At 33.9% G+C, this 27,101-nt stretch overlaps 1 protein-coding gene across 2 annotated transcripts in view; it reads left to right on the forward strand.

Moving 5' to 3' along the window:
• The first annotated feature begins 519 nt into the window (after positions 1-519).
• Positions 520-27,101, forward strand: part of LOC123559423 (histone-lysine N-methyltransferase, H3 lysine-79 specific-like) — a 41,623-nt gene continuing 15,041 nt past the window's right edge. The window contains exon 1 of one of the 2 annotated variants that reach the window (XM_045351217.2): positions 520-1,357. In XM_045351217.2, the coding sequence (XP_045207152.2) occupies positions 1,310-1,357 (48 nt within the window). In that variant the 5' untranslated portion in view covers positions 520-1,309. The remainder of the gene's footprint in view (positions 1,358-27,101) is intronic. The other variant, XM_045351218.2, reaches the window with a different exon arrangement.

The following is a 27,101-nucleotide window of genomic DNA, read 5'->3' on the forward strand; positions in this document are numbered from 1 at the left end:
AGATATTCTCGCCCATATGGGACTCCCGGCGGCGAGTATAAATAAACGTACATTATGAGAAAATCGTGGTTCGATCCTTATCCAGTTGTTTGAATAGATTACAGATCTAAGGTTTTACTATATACATTTTTTAATTTTATGCTTTATTATTTAAACAGCTATCCGATATATTAAAATTAAGCTGTAAAATTATAAGACCAACCATTACTCTTATTTAATCTTTTTTAACTTGAAATGGGGGAAATAGGTTTATTTTCTACAGTTTTTTCCATACAAATAGCTAAATATATATCCCTCAACGACACCTGTTTGAGTTTATATTCATCAGAGCGACTTCTTTCTAATCGCTCATTTGAAAACTCCTCCACTTTACAAAAAAAAAAAAATACATTAACGTAAATTACTTGGTAAAACAACAGTTTGATATAAATGCGAACACTTTAAAACATTCAGCCAAGCAAAATAAATCTTGGTCTACCAAAAAGCTTTGACCAACTGAACCGTCAAGAGTGGGAAAAAAAACTCTAAAATCTTTTTACCTTACCTTCGCCGAAGTATTTAAGAGGTAAAATTGTATCGGTAGATATTTTCGGCGTTTCACCATTTCGTGCTAGAGTTTCATACTATCAACAGTTCGCTTTATTGGAGTGGACGCTATCGTTTCAATTACATGTGTATTAATTGGATGTACATGTATTAAATGAAAATATTAGTTTGAAATGAAATTAAACTATATTTGCTGAAAGGAAATACAAATACTTTTGGTATTATTTACTTTCAATTTACAAACGGATTTACAATATTTTGAAAAGGGGGAAACATTACGTTAACTATACGTATAGATTTTCGGTTTATATAATAAGTATATATTTTTTGAAATAAAAATCGAGCTGTATTACTTGCAGTTGGGGATTTTCTTAAGTGAACTAGTGAGAAAAAAACACAGCAACAAAATTAGAACCATAAATCTTCTGTTGTGACGGTGCAGCTTTACTCTCTTTGACTTGGATACACAATTTTATGACATTTTTTGATATATTAGAAACAGTTCGCCATAAAGTATGGCAGTTCTTACATCGGACTTGACATAAATTACGGGCGTTTAGTTGTGAATCAAATGTTGGAAGATGGATTGTATATGATAAAATATATTCGCATGGATTATGTCATATTTAAAACTTTAAAATTTACAAATATGTAATGGTGAAATCCTTTTGTTATACATGTTACAACTGACATTTGGGATAAATTCTGTGCTCGTGTTCATGAAATTATATTTATAATTGGATACTTACAGGAGTACTGGAAAATGCAGTTTTACGGATCTTTAGCACTTCTACTTGCCTTGGTGATACAGGTAAGCACTTGGCAATTCCAATTTTAATTTATTATTTTTAGAAAATAACTTATTAATCTATTGTATAGGTTTGGGTGTTACGAAATCAGCTGTACATCTTTATGAATACTCTTCTATTCTATTCTATTCCATTCTATTCCATAATACACTACTTTACTCAGTGATGTGCATTCTATTGTATTGAATTCTATTGTATTATATTGTATTGCATTGTATTTATTCTATTCTATTCTATTCTATTCTATTCTATTCTATTCTATTCTGTTCTGTTCTGTTCTGAGCTATTCTGTTTCTATTCTGTTCTGCTCTTCTATACTCTGCTCTACTCAATTCTATTCTATTCTATTCCATCTAAACTGAGAAATAATTTTACCTGTATCAGTAATGGTAAACAATTTTGTAGCTGAAAATGCATTTTCATACGGAGACACTTTTAAAGCAAATTCGTTTCAATTAAGAAACTGGGGCAAAATAATACTTTGCCGAGTGTCTTGGCAGAATTAATCAATAGCGTCAGCCGTTTGTTCGAGAATCAGATTTCCAAAGTTTTTTATTGTATTTTTTTTGTATGTAGGCCCAATGAAGGCGGGATAAGCTGATGTCAAATGATTATGCAGTCCCTATATGCACTTCAGTTCGTATGACAATCATATTTTGTAGTAGTTTTTCTTAAATATATCATGTTCACCTTGAATAGTGCAACAGTATACTCTAATATGGTACTGCAATAGAATTAGGTAATTATTTCCTATCTTCGCGGTTGGTCTAGAACTATCGTCTGCTGTAACGTATGAGTGTAAGAATTGCATAAAATCTCTAGATCTTATGTCGCCAAAGGTCACAGACACGCTTAATACGTGCATTGCCATGCATAATTAGGATTCCTAGTTGTAACATTGTTAAAACTACATTTCAAATTATTTCTATATTTATTCCAATTATCTTGGGTAGTATCTTAAATTTCAACAAAAATTGTGTCAAATCTATTGTTTTTGCTTACTATATCGCAAGACATTGGCCTGCTAGCCTAATATAAGAAGTATTCATTTCACACCCTGTTTGCCAGATGTCAAATAATTCATAAAAAGAATCAGCCTATTATGATTAAGTGAAAATGATACGCGGTGTATTAACAAAACGTATAATGTAATTTCATATTCCTAACCTATCCTAAACATTCTTTAAGTCAGTCTTCAGTGATCGATATATCCAATTGCATTGTAAAGGACATTTCATCTGATTACAGTCAATTATTTCATTCACTTTTTTACCACTCGCTCAAAATTTTCAGCTAGCTTTTTACATATATTAACTAAAGAGGTTTGTTTCCAGATTTGTATTAAAATATCGATTTTTTTAATAACATAAACACAACTGTATCATTTAAGTATGTTATAATTTATATTTACTGCTTGGCTAACGCAGTAGACATCTTTCCACATTGTGCACATAGATATTGCCTATAGCTCACTGAAATACTTTTTGTATTTCTGATAGTTCGTGTACTTCCTCAATTTGAAAACTTTAAAAGTACTCACCCGCAGATTAATTGAAAATTTCAAATATCCCCATGTACTCTGATTTAACATGCATTTTAAGTATTATGTACGTACTTTTAATGTTGTTGATAGGCCGAAACCGTTGAGACTTTCAGACATGACTTTTATGCTATGCAGAGGAATAATTCGAAATCAATTCGTATTTCAAAAGAAAAGTATTTACAATTGTATTTAACAGATCAATCTTGATCAAAAATCTGCGAGCGGGACGCTTTAAAAGTGTGCAAATCTTTACCAGGCGGTGACAGAGTAGAAACATTCGTAGGACCGCAATCTTCCTCGATCAAAGTGCACGGGAAATTTGTACTCCGATATTTATGTTGTTTTCAAACATTCTCATTAATTCATGTACCTACCGACAATGTTATGTATGGTTTTATATAAAAAAAGATGAAAGAAACATAGTTGAAAGTAAATTAAGTGCTTTTTTATCAAATGTATCATTCATCATCATTAATATTTCTTCCTGCAATTTGCAACAACAACATTGTCATAAGCCTTTCGCCATCGCTATATTTTGTTGCCTCCAATATAGATAATTTTGACATTTGCTATGATGAGAAGAATTGTTAATATCATCAGCGAAATCGCCATCGATGCCATCATCTTTATTAGCGACTACAGCATACGTAACAGGAATATCTTCATCATCGTCATCATCACCATCATAAAACAACATCATCATCATAAGCGTCGTCAGTCATTGTTGCCATCGTCATCATCATCACCATCATCATCATCATCATCGATGTCATCAACAACAACTACAAAAACAACAATATTATCCTTATCATCATAACCACAACCATCATCATCATCATTATCATTTGTGTCGACATTGACAGTTTTCACTATAACACCATCTCGTATTCAAATGTCATATATCAGTCTGGTTTTTAAAAAGTCAGACCAAAGTTTATTAAATGCCAAAACATGTATTTGCATCATTTCAATTTACATCAGTCTTTCTATCCCCCTTTTAAAACGTAACATATTACATTCCATGTACCATTGATATGATAATATGTAAGGATTAGTCCCTCATGCTTTCAGGTGGGCATGAAAATGCATCATTTAAATAGTACGCTTCATTGCCCGCTCTGTGTGCAAGCCATGGATGTGCACTAGAAATGCATTATATTGAATACGTTTTAATTTTGAGAAATGCTTTCTCATTCAGTATACCCATACAGGCTTGAAACATTACCTGTATAAAAATCATCAGCCGAAGTTGATGAATTAACTCTACACAAGTTAGGCCAAATAAATCCTACATTCTAGACTCATAGTATCCGTGTTTTGAATTACGCTGTTCTGGCAATATTGCGACGTCTTCTGAGACCATCTTTCCCTAATTTTCTTAACAGTTTGTAAAAGTGTAGATGGTAAGTGCATATTTTGTGTGAGTCGAGGCTATATTTGCAAAAAAAAAAAGGACTGTGGGTTATTGTCAGTTGTAGAGGTAGGTATCGTTTACACAATATACATCTTTGTCAGGAATCGTATCAAAATTTCTGTGTGAACAAGAACCCATTTTTGGCCTGACGATTTTTTGTTGCTTTTTGGCATTTAAATCATTTACAGATGGTATCAAGAGTACTGCCAAATTTAATGTCAAAAAAAAGAAGACACTTCCTTAACTGCAGTTTAAACTTCAATTTGTTTCAGTTACGTAATGCTTTTCGAAGATCTTGGAAACCTGCTAAATGCCACAGAATGGTGTTTCTCAAAACAGATGATCACTTTTAAAATTGATTTTAGATGCAAACCAGAAATATCGCTGTATTTATATATTCTAACTTCCTGTTTATAACTATAGGCTTAATGTACTAATTTATTGTTTTCAGTGTCATGTTAAGCCGCAATTTAGTTCTAAGGCACCCTGTAAATTGCTTATTCTAAATTGCCGAAAATGCATTGAGAGTAATTGAATTTCCCAAAGGCTATGAGATATTTGTCAACTAAACTCCGCATTAATGACTAGTTTATAGACATAAAAGGCGTAAATGCTTCAAAATTTTGTCCCATTTTCAGTTAATTACGAACTTCTTCTTTTGTCTTCATCTTGTAACGAAAGTGCCGCGAGCAACTGAAGACAAAATTCGATCTATTTGTAAAACACCGCGCTGAAGTGGTCCTTGACATGGTCAAATAAACATGTCCCTTGCAGAGAATTTCATTCACAGAAGCAACAAAAAATGGGGAAATAAAATAAATTTACTACACTTATAAATGTTTGCCGCCGACAAAAACACAATGGTAATTGCTTTTATTAAATTCCGAAAGCAAATAAAACGAATACGTTTTATTCGTTTTTATTTGTTTTGTTTTTTTTTTGTCACTTTACGATAGAACGCTGGTTAGCCAAAAATATTACATATCCGAAAAATAAAATCCTTACACTTTTACATCGTATATTCGTCTGGCTGCTCCAAAACCATTTTTTCTGTAACACTTCTTTTAATTTCCCTATATAAAAAATAAAAAGACCTTGTGAGACATGATATTCACGACCGAGTTCATTTATCTTATCTTGAAGTTGGAATCTTTTTTCTTTGACAAAAAAAAAAAAAAAAAACAAAAAAACAACAGTACTGGCATCGCGGAGAAACAAATATAAATTTTGAAGAAGAAAAAACCTTGAATGCTTGAAAACATTTTTTTCTGATAATCAACAAAGAAGTGCACAGTTTGAGCCTACAAAAAAATAAATTAAACGAATCTTCAATTTTGATGATATCTTTAATGTAGACCGCATTAAAACGTTTGAAGCTGCTATCCGGTCGTGTATTGAAGGCAGCTAATCCATAGTATGCAACCAAGTTGGCAATTTGATCAGTTTCAGTATTTTGCCAGAAGGAACCAATCTTGGGAATTCTCTCCAAAGTTGGCTATCCTAGGACACATCTTTTCATAGCTTTTTTCAAACTTGTATAACTAGCAGTTTGTTGAGATATTACTGTACATACCACCTTGGCCTAGAAATGTTGCAAGATAAACATTTTTGGGTGAACTATCTGGATTAATGCATACCAAATTTACAAAATATATGTAATTCTACACCTCATATCGGTTTTCACAGCAACATTTTCTTTCCATTACTCTGCTTTATAAAGCAAAAAAAACACACTTGCTGTGCATGCTTGTGCATTTATGAGATATTCAAACCGAATTAAGGCCAAACAGAGGTAATATGTCTGCGTTGCAGGCACAGCCCGTCTGATTAAGATTATGCGTACTAAACTCATTTACACATCACATATCTCATTACACAGGACATATCTAACAAAAAAAAATCAATATTTAATTTTTACTGATATGATGTCGCTACACGACAAGTAACGCGCTACATGAACTTCGTGAACAAGACAAGGAAAATGGGTGATCAGGACCAAATATAAATTTAGTTTGACCGTCTGTAACGGATCGCGTAATCTACCCAGGTGTTTTATGTTTTCGTTTATTTATTCAGCCTCTGGTCGGTAATTATTTACTAACTACTTCTCACACACTTGTCAACGATCATATTTTCGAACATTTTACATAATTTAAAACAATTTTACCGCTTTTATGACATTTTAACGTGCTTTAGTTTCATATCGGTGGCTTTTGTAGTTTTTGCTGTGTAGCACCTAGGTTTCTTGCGGGGGTAAATATAATAACAGTGAAAAGAAAAAATCACTATTTTATTAATTGTATTAAGAAACGTCAGAATAGGGCATAAATAAACTGAATCCCTGTTAGTAAATCATTTTCGCCCATTGAGTTTTATTATCATTTCCATTCAAAGCGACAGATCTAACATTTCAGCAATGGACTATTTTTCCTTTCGGGGTATTTTTATTACAGTAAAGTACTACGTCTGCTTATGATCATATCATATTAATAAAAACCACTAATATTTCGAATGAACTCATGCCGAGCGTTAAATTAGTTTAGTATTAAATTAATATGAAATCCAACCATTTTTATGTTTTATACGACGCCGACTAGTCGTTGATCAAAAAAGTACATTTCTCTCTATTCGTTTAAAAAACATTATTACATCTTTTAAATTTATAGATATAACAGCTTTCAGACCAATCATTCAATTTAATATATTAACATGACATGATGTTGCCTTTTAAAGCAGTTTTCAGACGAACGTATTTAATGACCATGTCTGGTCGATCACAGATCGAACTTTTCTACAGTAAACGAATATTTTATATGTAGGTTTGATTGCTGAATTAAAAACAAACAAAAATGTAGCTTTTTATAAGTGTTTTCATACAGACGTGAACGTTCGCCTATAATTAATCTAACAGACATTCTGGCCAAAATAAGATGCTATATACAACGTTCCACCACAAAGAAAGTATACATAATTCCAATTCACTTACAATGAAATCTGATATCCGGTCTATATATTTCGTTTTTGATTGGAAACATTATTTTAGATGAAACTCCTTCTTTAGAGATCACAATTTGTATATGTGAAATTACCATCAATTACAGCACAGCATATGTTAGACAAAGAGTGGCAACTACTTTTGCAAAAAAGTCCAAACCAACCAAACAAAAGAAAGTATAACTGAATAATAATGATTAATCCTTATCAGGTTGGACACGATTGATTCTGCCTTTGCGACCAGTGCAGATCATGATCAGCCTGCACATCCGTGCAGTCTGATCAAAATCTGCACTGTTCGCCATTCAGTCAGTATCTTTTTTGGTAAACACTCCTTTTTACAGTTAATGGTACTGTCCACACTGAAAGATGGACAAGTTCATTACAGAAATTTAGCACGGTAAGGATTAATGGGAAATCCTGTTTACAATTATCCGGATATATGGATACAAAATGTTTCTTGATTGCGGTCTGGAGTAAACATAAGATACCATTAGCTTATTATATTCGCTGCAGCAATTACATTAGCAATTATGGTTCTCCAGATAAACAAATGTGAAACATATTTAATGTAAATGCAATATTATATACGTTTTGGTGTATCAGATAGCTTGTTGCAGCCGACACATGCATCATCTTTGCAAATATTGAGTACAGAAGTTACTATGCACGTGTGCACGTGTGCATCTATGGTTTTACTTCTAAACGCACAAAAGCGTGATTATTGTCATATACATTCAACACCTTATGCATTTGATCATGTAGGGGAATGTAAGCTGTCGTGCGAATGTATTACAATATTGTACATTGCATGTGTATAATATAGGTTCGTGTCTCTACAGACCTAGAGACACAGAGAGTCTGATCTATATTAGACCCGACAATGAGTCAAATGGTTACTCACTTTCTAATCAATGTTATTAATTACGTTCTGACTGTCGTTATAGTAACACCGTGCATTCGGTACAAGACAATTAAATGAATGGTGTTTCCTGCAAAGATCGTCGGTCGTTAAAATCTTTGGCAGGATTTTCTATTTTCAATTTAACGGGCAATTATTGCCTCGAAACAATTGTTTTACTTCAAAACATATGTTCTAAATGGAGCTTTAAGCTACTGTATAACATTATTTCTCATATATATATAATTGTTGTGGGTATACCAATTCATAAGTTTACTTCTGATATTTGGTCAGTTCAAACTGGTTTCCAAAATTTTAAAATTAACACATGTAATAAGTTCTACAGTCGAAAACTACACACTTCGCCCTAATCAGTTTCCAAGTTTTCCCAATCATTTTAGAATAATGAACTTGTGGAGAGAATCAGACATACAATGCTGTCCGTTGTCATCTTCCTACTGTCATAGCTATAGTTTCTTCTGAAATCCAGCCCTAGCTCTCTCCTCTATCAGAGAGTTGAAGATGTGCTGGTACAGACAATGACAAAGGTGTAGATAAAAAGACACTAACGGTCGGTGCCAATCTAGAGAAAAATGTTCAGCTTGAAAGATTAAATGGAAATTATGAAATGATATGTTGAAAACCCAGTCTGTTGCTAGAGTAAAGGTCTGTGATTTTGGTTACTACAGTCGTACAATCGGTAAAACTGTCTAAAGAGTCTGGGGGAAACAGATAAAGAAGTGCCATACACAACTAATCCTCTCGTATTATCACATTGCAACGCTCTAATCAAATACCTTTGATGTTTCTAATTTTCCAAATTGATAAAATGCATGGGTGATGTTTTCACATTTAATTCCCATTTATTACAATGCGTCTGCTAAGAGTATTTTCTCGGCTACTGTATTTCTAGACCAGACGAAGTAACGATAAATATGTGCCAAACATCACGTGACTGAAAGTCCTGTCTGGTCTGTAAGATATAGCTCATATTCAATATCACCAGTATCTGCAGAAGTGGAAATATTAGCTTTTATGTAGCATAACGTTTATGTCGTTCTGTTGCTGTCTTATGTTGCGAATTCCGGGCAAACAGGATCTTTGAAACATGGTTGCACCATACTTTGAATTCTTTTCTGTGTCATCTTGTTAAAAATAGGCCGATTCTGTGCAAGTACTCAGCTGATTGTAAACTCTTTTCCTTCCTTACACGAACACAGGTTTTTTTCGACTTGGTTTATTCCGGTATACATCGGCCCGTTTCGATGGGTCGAATCACGATAGGAAATGTTTGTATAAAACAATGAAAAAGACCGAAGCTCTCGAATCCCATGGAATCCTTTTACGCAGCTATCCGTTTGCGTGCGATTGCAAATGCATTGTAAAGCTAAGAACCAGCTATTGCAGTATATAAAACCCAAAGAGACTCTTCTTTCCTTTTTGCGTACATGCTCAATGGCATACCATGATATGTACTTCAGATTTTATGTTGAACATTAGCATAATATTAAAACGGCTGCTCACTAGCTTTTACAAAAAGCTAACCTTGTTTCATTTTAAAGTAGGCGTATGATGTCATGCGTCACTTTTTGATTGAAAATGCATTTTCTGATAAAAAAAGAGAAGTGCATATCAGGAAATCGACCTTAGTATCCTAAATCCCCTTGAGTTTTAAACATCTAAGACATCTTTGTAAGGGAAAAGCTGCATATCTCTCATAGATCTTTGATTTCTTGCGCAACCGTTCAATACTTGTCGAACAAGTTATATTCTTAAAGTTAACAAAAACTTTACTTCTTAAGATTTATCGTCTCAAAAGAAGTATTAGATTTGCCTTAATCCCCGAAAATCATCATGTAATCATTAAAAAATCAAAATAACGTGGACACCCGGAGAGCGAGATATTCCTGCTAATATCAAACGCTTTTTGTTGATCAATATAAGCCGCTGAGGACGAAAATTTATTTTTTTTGTGCAACTACATGAAACGTATTTTAAATATAGTTTCTTTATGCGCCTCCCAGATTATGCAAGAATTATTCGTACAAATATTTGTTTCCACGACAGAGAAGTATCTAATGTTAAAGATACAAGCATTTGTTTGTTAAATATGGATTTTAAACTTCAAACAAACTTGACACAAGACTTTAAAGATTAAACAGACGAAAAAAAAAGAAAGAAAACAAGTGCAGAAAAAAACAACTTTCGAACTCTTCTCTGAAATTTAACCCCCTAATAAGGAACCAAGTACTGAATTTGCAAATGCTTTTGCATAGTAAAAATCATTGTGTTAAAACAATTTATACATTTTAATGTATTATTAATGCACATTCGTCTCCAATGCAGATTGTATCTTAATTTCATTCCAAAATGAAACACCTGAATTCGTTAAATATGCATATCACTTCACTGTCGAGAAATCATACATCAAATAATTCATATGGGGCAATTATGCAAGAGATGGCACAGGGTGTAACAAATGCAGACAATCTCGTTTCTCGTTGATTTTTGTACTTCGGCCTGGGCGTCCTTCAAAATTCATCTGAAACCATCATTTTAATAAGTTTTAACAGTTTGAGTTTATTCTTTACGTTCATCATTTGACCAGTTATGTTGTTACATGAAAGCAAACATAATGTTTTGAAGCCCTTGCTCTTCTTTCAACAGGTAGGCCTTCAAGATAAAACCTTTTATTATACTTAGCTTAATGTGTTTTTGTAGTCGGGGTGGTGCACTGTTAACACGAGACTTTAGGCTTTTATCCTCACTGTCCAATAAATCAGCTGGTAATGCACTCTCTCTATGAAAAAGGTTTGATTTACGCTGGATCCCTTGTCACATAATAGAAAAATGAATGAGAAAACCATACCAACGTACTGTGAGTGCTGGTTGACAAAATGTATTTATCACGTTAGTATGCAAATACAAATCTCTGCCAATCTCAATGGGATTTGGAGAAAGTAAGGTGTTTGTAAGGAAGGATCAAGTCGAGTGGTCAAGTTTTAAAGCAAATAATGGGCAGTCCAGTTATATGTATAATCTGTCTGGCATTTATTATATAGATTAGGATACAGCGATAACCAGTTCGTGTTAATATTATCTCGCGTTATTTCATTCATTTAAATTTGAAGTGCTAAACACCTTTTGATAGCTTTCCTCAGATTTAGGAGAAATTTTAAACGTCTTGTGACCTCCTGAAGTGTATGCTGATACGATGAGAGAATCTACTTAATATATGTAATTGCGTCCACCGCCATGTCGTCGCGGATCTGTACAAAGCTAATGCATCATTATGAAATGATAAAAAGCTACTTCTACATGATATAAATGTAATATAGACCAGCATTAGTCCATGAATTTTGTCTCTGCGCCATTTTTTAAAAAAGACAGATTTACGGCAAATGCACAGCAGTTTCTGGCATTTTACGACTTTTTACGACATTGCTCAAATTCGAGTTTACATTACCTGTCTCATCTTTAATTTGTCGGGCGAGACAGCATTTCTGTAATTTGATATAGCAATATTTCAACTCAAAACTAGCTTCTGAGGGGATAATTAATTTTGATTTACGGCTTGCTTCGTCATTTGGAACTAACCTATGGGACGTTTCCATTGTCCAAACCTAATTGAATGTATACAGTGGGACATTTAATAAGCATTTGGACATAAGGCTTCTTTACAAATGCGCCCAGATAAGACAGTTATAAGACAAAAACATGTAATTTGCGATCATTAATCGATTAATATAACAGGTGCCTTTTGCCCTTTGTTCGCTTCTCTCAAAAGACTTTTGTAAAAATGTTATAATAATTAACTTACATTTCCCCCACGCGAGACTTAAAATTGTGATATTTTTTCTCAATGAATTGTAGTATGGTAAAGTGAATGGAAATGGATCGCTCGAAAACAATAGATCAATACGGTTAACATGAATGGGACGGGAATTTATGTCCTTGTACTTAGTGGGACGTAGTTTGATGACATTCCGACTAATAAGACGCACGATAGACAATTTCTCAACGACGTAATCGAATTTTAATCAATCCGAAAAAGGATGAAAATTGCTGGCCACCACTAGATCGTTTGGAACAGTCTTGGAAACAGATGATTTGAATTTAAATGACAGCAATGTCTTTTTGAATATTGACCCCTTCATTGTTTGATAAATGACATAGATCGTACTGAATGCATTACTGGCTATTAATTCGGATACTGAAATTGGATTAGCCAACCCATAGGTCTGAAAATTAGTTTAGAACCCCTGGAGCTTCACAGTAATTATAAAGCTGATTTAAAAGCAAATTATATATTACTCTTTACAAGTGGAACTCTCAAAAGACGGTCCATTTCTGCTGGTGGAGGTTTCCGCAACTTTCCCGTATTTTGATTCGATTTGCATGCGCATTAAAATCAAAACATCCGGTAAAACATCATGGCAACCAATAGCATTGTAAATCTGTCTATGACATGCATATTATGTAGAAAAAAATATGATGAGCTATAAAATGTTAATGTATTTAATCTAGTGAAAAATGTCTCGATTCAGTTGACAAGGACAAATTAACCTTGTTAAAGAGTTTAGAGATTTATCTTCCATAAAATAATCATTCATATTATGTAAGGGAAGGTTTTGTAAATCTTCAAATAAAAAAATATAGATCGTGCTTTGTACGATGTTAATGTCAATATAGGTTTATGTTGTTAAGAATGGCAAAAAAGTTACAGCTTTTTTCATTTTATGGCACCTTAGATTGTTTTGCTCTAGTAGATAATTAAGTAAAAAATTTCTTAACTATAAATTCCAGAGAAAGAGAGTCGACCCGGCTTTGCATAAACGACTGGGTAACACTTTCTTGAAACAGTTTTTTTTATTAAAAACAATACAATTTCATTTAAAACCGACTTTGTCTTATTTTATGAATTTCGCGTACGGTGTTACGACCCCTTTTAGTCTTTAAAGTTGGAGATGGATAAATTAAAGTCACTCGTTAGAATCCTTAGACTCGAAAACAGTTTGTAGGCGTCAGGGGGTGAGGGTCATAGCGACCCCTAGAATGTAAAACACTAACTAGGCTTATAAGGGGAATGACATGTTTTATCATGTTGATAATGAAAACTGCTTAATTACAAAACTCATAAACGTAAAAAAAACATAAACGCAACCTGTCAGTGTAATAAAATAAAATCTTTACTCATGGGTGACCATCTTTTTTGTAATGTCATTTGTTGCTGTCGGCAAACGACGTACGTGATACAATTTTTAGTGTGTCACCAAATGACACCTTGTTATTTATGGATTAATGTTGTTGATGTTTTAATATAACTTAATAATCCAAAAGTGAATAATTCCACATGTATAAATGGTATTTAGAGGGGTCTCCAAGACCGAGTTCTTAAGGTCGCTGACTTTGAAAAACTTGCCCTTGACCACTGCGGATTTGAAACCTCAACTTGGGTGTAGAGTTACTTCATGTGAGGAAGCCATGATTGTCTTGGGTTTAACCCAGGTACCAGCCCGTGTCTGAAATAATGCCACGAACAGCACTCTGGGTTCAAGCAGGAAAGTCGCCACATATAACCTATATGGTGTAATGTTAAAACCCAACAGAAACGGCTTTCAGAATAGAACAAAACAGAACAGACTTGAGCATTATGCTCATCATCCATACAGCAAATACAATCAAATTAAAGGTCAACAATACATATTCACAACAGACGTAATGCCGGGTACTGGGATACGCAGAAAACGTAATGCCAAGAGCAGACGTAATGCCAAGTACGGGGATACGCAGCAAACGTAATGCCAAGTACGGGGATACAAAGCAGACGAAATTCCAAGTACGGTGATGCACACAACAGACGTAATACTAAGTACGGTGATACTCAGCAGACGAAATGCCAAGCACGGGGACACGCAGAAAACGTAATGCCAAGTACGGGGATACACAGCAGACGTAATGCCAAATACGGGGATACGCAGAAGACGTAATGCCAAGTATGGGGATACGCAGAACACGTAATGCCAAGTACGGGGATACGCAGAACACGTAATGCCAAGTACGATGTAATGCCAATTACAGAGATACGCAGAAGACGTAATGCAAAGTACGGGAATACACATCTTGTGTTATATCAAGTACGGGGATACGAATCAAACTCAAAACATAGACACAAAAATAAAGAACAACACTGTTTGGCTCGGTGTTACGTTTTTCTGTTAACACTATGACCGTTAGTGCTGAGAACACCTGTGCAAAGGTCGGTTTTGGCGCTATTTTAAAATATTTATAGAATGCTATTTTTGTCAAAACAATTATGTGTCAGCATGTTTTAACCTTGTTTTCAGTGTTGAATACGTCAAGTCAATTAACTACAAAATACCATTTTGTGACTTGTTCTATTTTCATTAGACGTGAGAAGATTTAGTCACTATACACTCTTGCGACGCACTCGTCTTTAAATATTGACTGTTTAATATTGTGAAAATGAATGCAATTTACCTAATAAATGAAAATATAATAAACTATAATGAAAGATGAAAACAAGAGATACGGACATGTATACAAATATACTTGATCAGCTATCTTTTGTAGCGGCAACACCTTGACACTGCAATCATTCCATTTTCTTTCTGAAAAAAAAAAAACAACAACAAACAACCCTAGGCCATTTCGGCAGGATGCATATTACAAAATATTGCTTCCATTAAGTTACAAAACTGTAATTTACATTATAATCTCATTGCTTTATTTTATCGTCTGTCAGTAATACGTCTGCAGTACCTGTCAGTAATCAAGCATGTTTGACTTTCAAAAATGTAAACAAAATATTGAAAATGATATAAACGGCTTAAAGGCTCTGAATCCTTAATAATATTTACAAATTTTATGATTCAAACGAAACTTTTCATTTCCTAACCAAAGTTTTTGTACTCCGCAGCCTGTGAGAGCAGCAGCTCATTAGACAAGTTTGTAGTATCTAAAGTTACTACTGTACCAATATGTAACTACTACTCACAAAGCTCAAACTATTCCTCTAGGCACAGAGAACTCCGCTAATAAATAAGATTTCTTTGACATTTTCTAAATTGAATTGTAATTTAACATTCAAAGCGTTATTTCTACTTAACATTGGTGACCTAATACAATAATATTGTATCTGTTTCAACAAAATTATTTAGTAAGTGCTTTTGCTGAAAGTAAAACTCTAGAAACATAAAAATCTGGAGTATACCTCTTACAATTCAGAAAGCATTTAGGTGCATTCATCAGCAAAAAGCAACGCATTTTGACAAAACATGAATGATTTTCCAATAGCATTCTCCGACCTGGCCGCCGACTAGTTAATATTTTTTATTTTTTTGGTAATCTATTTATTTATTTATTTATTTATTTATTTTAATTTATATAGTCTGACTTGATCTTCCTTGGCTCTGATTATTTTTTGAGAAGGAAAGGGGCATAATTTTACAAAATTTGAACAGCCTCACATCCAGGGTACACAGACTAACCTACATGGAACAAAATAGACATACAAAGTCTGTTGAGATCAAATAACCTGTAATAAAGTTTATTTCTTTCTTCATAATGACACTGATAAATTTTAAGATAACCCTTTTTTCTCTGGGCTCATGTTAGAGTCTGAGATAAGAGATATTTTAAGTTATTTTTCTCAAAAAGTGCTTTTTGTGAGGATTTGATGCCAGAGATATTTATTTTTAAAGACTCTAACGACTGATGACAGTCTAGGAACAAGACAAAACACAAGCTAAACAAAGACGCTACAAGAAGAGTTACTTTAAATTTTTTTTTAAATATTACATTGACATTTGTTGAGCTGTCTAAGATATACCATTCGGAGGCTTTAACATCATATCAGTAGCATCTGATTGAAACATCTGCCGAATATATCAGTATAATGTCTGCCTCGCCTGTTAAGATAACTCGCTAAATGGGTAGAAACAGATCACTAGTAAAACAGAAACATTCTGTGTTCGATAATTTCTTCTGAACCAAAATAAATTAGTTTCGGGAAATGGTATGAGTTTATAGATGAGTTATAAACTTTATGGCAAAATCTTTTGTGCAGTGCATATAAGTTTATATTTTCCTGGTAAATTAACAATCTTATTGTAATGTTTCCGCAGGCGCTAACCAGATGCATTTCAACACAGTTCATTTACTTTGAAAATGAGTTCACTCTTTGACTGCAACTTTGGTGAATTAATAAATTCGTTTTAGACATAGCGTTAATGTTGCGAAGAAATTTATTTCTTTGAAAACTTTTAACATCATTTAAGGTTTGGTTGCTGCGGACTGATGGGGCGATCTCAGCATTTTACTCGTCAATTTACGATTTTGAACAAATATCAGCAGATCGACTGATTTACGCGTAAAACACAACTTCAACAAACAATTCCATGGTTTTTATAATACAGATGTAATCTAGAAAAAAACACAAGTTTAGCATGCCGAATTAGCTGTAAATTGACGACTAACATAAGTCTGTCATTCAGTTTTCTATCCCCGTTTTTTTTTTCTTGATGGTTTGGAACATTTTTGCAAATGGAAAGGTGAAAAATCAAAAACAACTATAGACAAAACAGATTCAAGGAAGTACATTAGTTAGATAAATATTATCTACTCTATGCATAACTACGTCTGATTCTCGCAATATATTTGATAATAAGTTGTGCAATTCATATAGATACACATGGTTTTACTGTTTTTCCTGAAAGTGTTTTTCATACAAATCACCGATCCTCATCAATCACTAAGTAGTCTGGTTCTAACATTTTCATTGCGCTAATTGGGTGGTTAATGTAAAAGTCGTTACACAGTCCAGCGATATATAAAATGGCTGCTGGCACGCGCGTTGATGATGCGGTTCGTGACAGGTTATTGTCTTAGCTATCACTTGTTTCACAATTATGATTATTTATTATCCATAATATTTACCCCTTCACCATTTGTTAAACTAATGAGTGGCAATCAGTAAGATGGTGATTGTTTCTTTGCTTTGGCCTGTTATGTGACTGGAATGGAGCAAAATTATGGTTTGCTCTGAAAATGTTTTCCTAACATTTGTTTTTTATTTCCAAAAAAAATACTGTTGACATCCATTATATTACATACACCGCTTGTCAACATTCGATCCAAAATGTTTAAGTATAAAAAAATTACACACAAAAAAAATCATTTCGCATTATGGCAGATTAAATAAGTCTTTAGTTTTAGTTTGCTCTGTTGAGCATTATTGCTGTAATTTTATCGCAATTTCATGCTGAAATCACAGAGCAGGTTCCATGCTTGGCATTTTGCTAACATCTTTTTCCTCCAAAATTTATCATGAAATCTTAGGCCAAACAACACAATTACAATTTGGGATCTCATTCATTTATTATAGCTCATTTACAATATACCCGAGTTAGAATGTGAAATATTTTTCTTGCATCAAACGTGATCATCGCGTTTCCTTTGATTTTTATTTAACACTGAAAAATGTCATGGTGTGGAGTACAGTCCTTGGAAAAGTGTTCAAAATTATAATCAAGAATAAAAAGGCCAACTTTTAGTGTGTTTATGCCTAACTCTTCAAAACTCTCCCTCTGTCTCTACACAGAATTCCCAGTTCTGCCATTCAATAAATACCGGAAAGGGCCCTTTTCCACAGACCATGACATGAACTCCCGTACAAAGACCAACGCCTAAAGTCTGGCATTTTTATATAATATCAGGAGTTCAACAGCATCATCAGTTGATCTACTTTCTTACATATACATTGATCAAAATTAGGCTGCTGCTTGACAAGAATGTGATTTATTTCAAATACACGTGAAGATTTATACTGGATAATATTTATTAGGATAATATATAAATTTACTATCAGACAACCTGCTCTACCAGAAACTCAATAAATGGCCCATTAATCTATAATTCAGTAACTGTTATGTCCAAACAAACCGGGTTCCAGCTGGCTTGTCAGACAGGCAACAAATAAACTGGCAGTTTATAATAAATAAACGAGTCGCTTATACAAACAAGAAAAAAAAAGAAAGAAAATGTACGCAACGTTATGGAAGCATTCTTTCAGCATTTGGCGGCACCATAAAGTGAAGGAAATGATGTATGTATACACAATTTACATTTTGTATAAAAACACAGGGCTGTGAAATATGACAAATTGGTAAGAAACATGGTGAAAAGAAACATAAAAATAGATCTTTGATGGATGTTTTGGGCAATAAAGCTAGAAAAGCAATGCGTTTGGTGAGAAATTTGTTTTTCGCCTGCGTTGGCTTCATTCATTACAAACATTTGGTTTCAATCAGTCAGATCGCTCCTTTTCAAAATGATTCACAACTTTTGTCTGTTTTTATCAACATTAACATGGTGCTTTAAAACAAAAAAGCAAAAGACATGTGTTAATGCCTCTTGGAGGTCGGCATGCTGCATGCAAAAACAATTTTCTCCATGTTCAAGCACTAATTACATGTGTTGGTTATTTTTTTTTTAATAGAAAGAAAATAATACATAATTCTCCGAGTTTCTGTTTAAGGTAGTGTAGAAGATTTTAAGGATGTAGTGAATAAAATTTCGTAAAACGTTATATGCTACATGATAGTCAATAAGAAACATTGTGAACGGCAAATCAATATTAAGGTCGTGGACAAATTTAAAGTTAAAAAAAGAATGATTAACGTTTCAGAAACACAGATGGTGAATTTGATATAGTTTTTAATATACATTGAACACTCTACATTGAATATATATTTGCTCAAAATATTTTCATTCGCAGTGAGAAAGTCTGTTGTGCTTTTCTGTTATATTTGCGCTTTCACAAAACCATCAGAACTATAAAAATGATCTAATTTCAGTTCTAACCGTAATATTATTCTTGCGCGATATCGCAAAATTGTGACATTTTAATTACCCATTTATGATGGACTGTGCACGTGCATGATTATGAAGTCTGCTGTTTGTTAAATATAGGTACAAATATTTTAAGTGCAAAAACAACACAGATACGCCAAAAAATGAAAGTACTCGTAGATTTTCGAGCATTAACTGCCAGTATGTTTAATGTCAGATGAGAGGTTCGCTAACAAATGTTTTCATATTTTAAAACTCACGGAATTTTCATGCGTCTGTAGGCAAGCTACAATCTATGGCATTTGAACAATTTACTGACCAATGTTCTCGTAAATCCGTTCGGCATACAGGCCAGATAAAACATTTGTTTCTTGTCACTTTGCCATTGACCAAATTTTCATTTCGTACTGACATCAAACAGTAAGGGCGATGATATCGAAGACAGATGCATGTACTGCCATGTCGAAACGTAATTTACAAAGGTACACAATCAAACATATGATGTTAGTGCTGTGGGCTTTAAACATATAATTGATATGTGAACGATGTAATCAGGGTAAATTATCTAATGAGGCTTAATATAAAGTTTGATCAAAATCCACCGAACATTAGAACTGCTATATACCATCTGTTGTAAAGCATGGACATGATCACATACTAATATTTTATAACAAAATAATAAGCTGGGTTCTGTCTGTCTTTTTTTCTGTTTTTAATTGACGTTCACAAAGGTACAAGAGATTTGAACATGTCTGATCCAAGTTGAATGGCAAGAAACTAAAATTTGCTTGGTCTGTGACAGCTTTTTTGGGATGTTTATGTTGAACAACTGCTTAATCTGGTTTAGTCTCGGATGCAGGATTTATTTCGCACAACTGCCTAGCGTGGCGCCGCACCAGCTATCTGATAGATGCAATATCTACACATTCGCGCATGTAGAAACATGTGTACTTATCAATTATGGTTCATGAAATTAATTTCGACAAGATTTTGACCCTGATTGACCTGTGTGATAATAGATCGTAAAGATCACCCACTGATACATAAAAGCTACGTATAGACACAAGAAATCATTGTTTGAACTCGAAATGAAAATATTTTTATTGAGCAAAGGTTTTGAACATCTTTAGATTCGTATTTGTTTTGAAGTTCTTTATTTAAATTGCAATGACGTCCGATTTTAGACTTTTTACGAGGCTACCTAAACAAAATTAATTGCGTATTTTAGGCTGTTTCATTTTTTTTATACCCACAGGTACAAAAATAGATGCGGGCTATGTTGTGTGCAAGCATGTCCGTCAATCGTATCCGCTCCGTAAATAGCTTCCTTACAGCTGGGAAGATTTAATAAAACTAGTATCAAATTTACGACGCGCAGAGTGCACAACCAATGCAAGGTCAGACTTGGAGGTCAAGGGTCAAATAGCTAAACTTCGTGTCCATTCCAAAGTATCTAAACCGCTTGGAAGGTTTCCATAGAGCTAACAACAGTTGTGAACCTGACCAAGACGACGTGCATAGCGCATCATCCAGGTAACCAGGTCCAAGGTCAGGGTCACACTTGGTGGTTACAAGTCAGATAGCTTAGCCTAGAGGTCATGATCACAACATTTCACTTCCCCGTGTTATAGCGGCGTCTTGGGATATTAATCGCCTTTGGTGATAGCTCTAGTTAATTTTAGTAGCACTGAAGAAAGCTAGGGCATCGTAAACAGGTAAAAGGAAATTAATAAGTGTCAAAAAATGAAAATATTTCAGTAGATTATATTAATAGAAGATTGCTATGATAATTGGTTACTGAATCCTGTGTTAAGCTATCTAATTACGTTCATTTACATCAGAATGTCTCACATCTTCCCCACAAGCTGTAGCTTTTTATTAACAGTTTTGAGAGTAAATTAATAGTTTATACATAAATCAGCATCTCCAGTAATAACTTAGGCATAAAATATATGACAGAAAAAAGTTAAGAGAAGATATTATGACAAGAATTAATGACAAGTTTTATGAGGTTTTAATATGGCCCTGTAATCATGTAAAACGATGTTTATTCTCCTGGATTTCTCACACCATTTCAAATTATCTTTTAATAATTTAATTTTGTGATGCTGGAAGTAGATGATTTATCAGTGTGAATATTATTTTTTTATCACACAGCAATTTTAAATTAAAGATTGTATGGAGCATTACGGTAAGATGGTTCGATATGTCAGTTTACTTTATAGTTACCTGTTCTGTTTTCAAAGCAGAGCTTTTTCGATTATTTTTGAACATCAGAATATGTCGTCTTGCTACCACCCGCCGCCATTATTGTCACCTGCAACACCTTTAGTGGTTTCTAATTTCGGAGAGCCGTTGCATGAGAGGTAACTCTATTGTCACGAACAGTTTATTGGGTTTTAAGTGCATATTCAGAAGAGCAATCGATTAAGACTTCAATAGCCTAAATGAAACAGTATGAGGTCTTGACATTTTACTCTCCTTTAATAGAAAATGTAATAAAACGTAGACAAGAATTGATCCCAATTTGATATCGTAATTCTGCATTCGACGCGATAAACTGTATATAACATTTCTTAAAACTGCAAGTCTTTCCCTCAATTCTTACAATTTTTCAGACTTTAGCAGGTTAAAAGATATTACACTTTTGGTTCTATTTTAAAAAGAAATGCCATTATAAACGGAAAATATGCCCAGGAACTGCGAGACATTAAATTAAGACTTCATTTCGTCCTTGAGATTGTTAAAAGTGAAATGTTGCAAACTCCTCGTTTCATATTAGACCGAAGGTCTGCCCCGAAAAACAGGAGAGTTGTTGTAAAAGATACAGGAATTCAACTCAAACATGGTCTCAGAATATTGTTGTTTTTGTTAACTATTAATAATTAAAAACCATGCCATTTTTTTAAAAATAAAATTTCAGATTTTTTATGTCACCCCTACACGAAATATTCGTTCACACATGAATAAAATTAAACATTTACTGTGGTGTTCGGTTTAACATTTTGTAGTACACATCCATACATCATCCGGCGACAATATGGTTGTATTTATACCATCACAGGCGCAACTGTTTTCCTCAACATAGGCGACATATTACATTTCAGTTATGTAAGTATGTTAAATGAAACTGATATCTTTTCTCATGAATAAGTATCTAGCAAGAAGATGCCATTTTGAACTTTGGTATTGTGGTGGCTGGAATCATGGGCTCAAGACTCAGCCCTCCAGCATCCGAGTTCAAGCTTAAAAGTGAGGGATAAACATCCTTCGACAGGTCTCAAAACTGTTTTATAACATTATACCCTTCTTTTTTTTTGGTCTGGCCATTAGCACTAGCATTTTTCGTGCACTAGCTATGCCTGACATTTTTGTAATTATTTCTATATAAAGAAACAAGGTGTTGAGTTTAGTACAACAGTCTGTAATGCAACATAAAGCTTAAATTTCGCTGTGTAATATAGTACCTACAAGTCTGTGTTATATAAGATTTACAAATGTTATATGACACTTTGAATAAAACCTGTAAAATTAGGTCCGTATTTTGTAATGCCATGTCGCCTAATATATCAACGGCGAATTGGTTTTTATTCAGTAAAAATACTTTTTTTTTCAAAATGGTGGATTAAAATTTCTTAAATCTTTTAATCTGCTTTTTGAAATATGACGAATTTTTGCAGTTATTATCCTACATCATGGCGGTGAATTGGTTGTAACACAAACTTCATTTGCGTGCATTAAATAGAAAGCGTGCGGGTGTTCATATTTTCTTTTTTTCTGAAACGCGAGTCAGTTTTGTTCAAATCAGGAATGGTTCTTTCAGGCAACGTTTTTCTTTATAATATTCAAGCATGCCGTCGATGATCGCCCGCGGTGATGAATATTATAATATGTATGTATTCGTGAAATACTTAGATATTGCCTCAGCTTGAAATTACGCTACTTCTAGAGAGTTTAAATATTTTTCAATTGTTATCAAAAATTAGAAATATGATCTTGAATATTTTCAACCTACTTGAACGTGTCAATAAAAACAGATTAACGTGTTTATATTGTCAGTGTTGTGGTGTGAAATATATCCAAAGCCAGTTAGGGGTCGAGTTAACGCATGTGTTGTCACTACAATGGAGATAAATTTGAACAAATTTGTACTTTGAGAGCATAACGGCGCTGTTTTAAAGACCTTTGTCGCTTGAGTCCGTTTAGCTGCATGTTAATATGCAGACGACAATGTCTGGTTAATTTATTAAACGGTTTCTTGTGTTTATATGTTTTATTTCGACCTACTATGGTTGGTATTCAGGCCACAACCGACTGGTCCCTATGAATCGGATGACCTGTCCCTGTACCTAAGTTACACTTGTCTGCAACACCTAGTGGTGACGGACAGCGGACTATGCAACCAAGTTGCAGCGATTTTTATCACACACAGCTCCAAATATTCCACCCTTATTCACTTAAAAATCGAGGTACCATGTTGGTCCTTTATAAATGGCAAGCACAAGAACAAGGGGAAGTGTGTGGAAATGGATTTGCAGTCTTTACTACAAGTACTACTTATGCAGTTTATACATCGCAAATGAAAAAAACTTGAACGTGAAATCAAATTAGTAACTCTCCTTAAAATAAAGACAAGAAATAATTCTGTGTAAGAGAGATGTATAGAAATTAATCTGTCGTTTGGCAGCAACTCAAAACTTTTGCTTGAAATCTGACGAAACTATCAAAGAATAATAGAGGGTGGGGTAATCATCTTTACGGGCTTTAATAAGCTGGTTTTCATCTCTTATTTTCTGATAATGCTTTAGCTAGAATTCTCGGCAGCAAAGAACTGGCTGAAGGAGTCTCTTAACAACACGGTTTTTATATTGTAGAGCTTATAAATGAAAGTGCTTTGCGACTCATTTTCAGTTACGTAAGTCACTCTTCTGTCTTTTTTTTCCCGCAGACTGCAACGTTAAACGATTTCAAGCGACCAGTCAGAAGCCGAAGTGAACGCGGAGTGACCGCGGAGTGACCGCGGAGCTATATTTGCCGCTGTTTCCTATACATATTGTCTCAGTTCAAAGAGACGATGATAATGTGCTAGAACGAAGAGTAAACTAATCCAGATACCCCCGAAGTAAACTGTGGCCCAGTATGTTTATTTTCTCACGGCGTCACGCGTCAAAACTACAATGTATAAAATAATAAAAAAATATATATATTCAATTAGTTTTACAAGCAATCGCAAAATTGAATTCCTTAGTCATACGGTAATTTACACGTTCCTGTGAAGGCGACTTAGCGGGACTTTAATTTTGAGAAAATAATTAGAAGTTTTGTTAGACTACAATAGTTTAACATGCCATAAAACATAGATTAGACAATATCTTTTTGATATAACAATGACTGAAATTCTTCCGTCTGAATCCATACAGAGTAATGTTCCCCTGCTTTCTCATGATAACATGTTAATACGCACCGTCTCATTTGAAGCCGCTAGTTGGGGGTCTTAATTTCTCTTTACTTTCCTTAAGTTCATTGTTATTTAGACAATATTCTCTCGTCTGTCAATTTACAGATATATTTACCCAACCCTCTGCTGCTCCGTGTTTAATTTCAAAGTCAGGACATTTCATTGTACCCGTCTGGAATTAATGGCCTGGTGTTTTCAATTTGAGCAGACGACAGAAATTTATGTCATCAAATTTTCATGTTAATTTAGCTTAAAAAAGATCGAAAACGCAATTCATTGAACTCTTACTGACCTAATTTGGTTTAATTGCATACCTAATCATAAAATTTTACAAGACTTGTTAAAACCAATCTTACAATGTGTATATAGCAGATTATGAAATAAAAAAGTCACCCTAAAATGCTTTAGCAAATAATACAAATTGAACTAAGGTGTTGCGTCTGAGTTGTCACGTGAAAAGGGACCATCCGCGTCATTTTTTTTTTAATTTCTTAAGTTCTGTTACTGCAGATTCATATTCTGATCAACGTTCCCTGCACGAAAATGATTATAATTATGATATAATGCAAGTCTCGACATAATTTATTATAAGATACTGAATTAAATACGTATTTAAACATAATGACGTAGTAACACGCTAACGCGCACGTAGTTGCCCACTAAGGAACGTTGTTCAAGAGTTAAAGACAGATCTACTCGCAAAAATTACCATTGAGTTTGGCCTTTCCTACTAATACAGATAGCAGTGAAAAGTAAATTATGAATGAGTCAATCAGTCAGTCAGTCAGTCAGTCAGTCAAGTCAGTCAGTCAGTCAGTCAGTCAGTCTCAGTCAGTCAGTCAGTCAGTCAGTCAGTCAGTCCAATGTCGGGTTGTATTATAAATGCACGATTATCTTAAAGTTCGAAGAGGTAAACAGTACGAAAGAATTAATAGAATAAATATATTATTTAGGTGGGTCAAAATACGCTATGGTTAATTTGCCTTCATTGTATAATTACTGAAATCTTTCACGGAAAATCACTTCAAACGTTGATTTAGGTAAATTGTTTAAGTAATTGCTCTAAAAATAAAGCACTCCGCCCAACCTAAAAGTCCAGGTTACTCTTGAGGAATTTCGTTTGGTATTTGGCACAAAACTTTCTGTTTTCTCTTTTCTTTTCATAAAGAGAGAATGAGAGAACGGGATTCAAATAATCATGTAACACTTTTATTTAAGCACAGGTGTTTTCACCTACAAAATACTTCTGTTTTGTAAGCTGATATATTTACATACACTCGAAACGTTCTGTTAAAGGCAATGATTATTACGGTAATGAAATTTTACAAGACAGAAAACATCGATTCAATGTGTCAAGGGACAATGAAACAAAAAAAAGAAGACAGCAAAAAATGCCCCAATTACAGTGTAGAGTTTGTCATGGTTGTAACTTGGCTGCTGTTTTTGGTTTCAGTTGAACAGCAGGTAATGTTTTATTAGGCGAAGATTGAAAAATATCCCTAATAAAGCTACGGGTGGCTTCATCATGACACGCGCTGGTAATTTTTTGGATTGTATATTATATATTTGGTATATATTTTAACCATTAAATTTGGCAAATGGAGTGCATATTTATTGTCCATTTTATAAGTTTTTGATTGAATACAGAAAATACCAGGATGGGGTTGGACAACAACCGCTTAACTTTCACACGTATAACCGTTCAGTGTCTTATCATGATCTGCATTAATATATGCATCATCATCTTCAGCATACCCGAAGTCATCATCTTTATTGTCTCCCTCCCCCTTCTCCATCCCTCCCCCTTCTCGTCATCTTCGTCGTACCCCTCCCTCTCCCTCTCCATCTTCTTCTCCTTTTCATCGTCATTGTAAGAACAGTCACTAGCATCAGTATTAGTATAATTTAAGCGGCTTCATCATCATCATCATCATCGTCATCATGAATACCATCCTTTTCATCATAATTTTCATTATAGTTGGCCTCGTCAACATGATCAACGTTATTAAAATCATTTTCACCATTACCACCGTCGTTATTTTCACTACTATCATCTTCATCTTTTGTAGCAGCAACAGAAGCATCATCATCATCATCATCATCATCATCATCATCGTAAATGAGCAACATCATTACCAGTATCTTTGCCATTTTCCTCTCGGTCTTCGCTGACAACATTTAAGAGATTCAATTAACCTTTTTTTATGTCAAACAAAAACAGTAAAATTTGAACTTTAACAAAGAAACAATAAATGACAAAGAAGTCATCACTCAACGATCATCATCCTCCCGTTCAACATTTTACTACTCATTCCATAAAATTACTCCATGACACAGCTAAAAATCTTACTTAAAAATGAAACCTAAATATTTTTCATTGAATTGGATTTATTTACTTCATGCGTACTTAATAAAAGCCCATTGAATTCCTTTCTATTAGATATAATACACATGAATAATAGCCATTTTACGCAAAATTCCTGTTTAGTCAATTGAGGAACATGCTCTCCTTTTTTGGTTGTAGGACGTAATTTTGAAATGGAGTGGTATAGGTGGAATAATAC

This window comes from Mercenaria mercenaria, chromosome 10 (genome assembly GCF_021730395.1).
Source record: "Mercenaria mercenaria strain notata chromosome 10, MADL_Memer_1, whole genome shotgun sequence".
Lineage (NCBI taxonomy): Eukaryota > Metazoa > Mollusca > Bivalvia > Venerida > Veneridae > Mercenaria > Mercenaria mercenaria.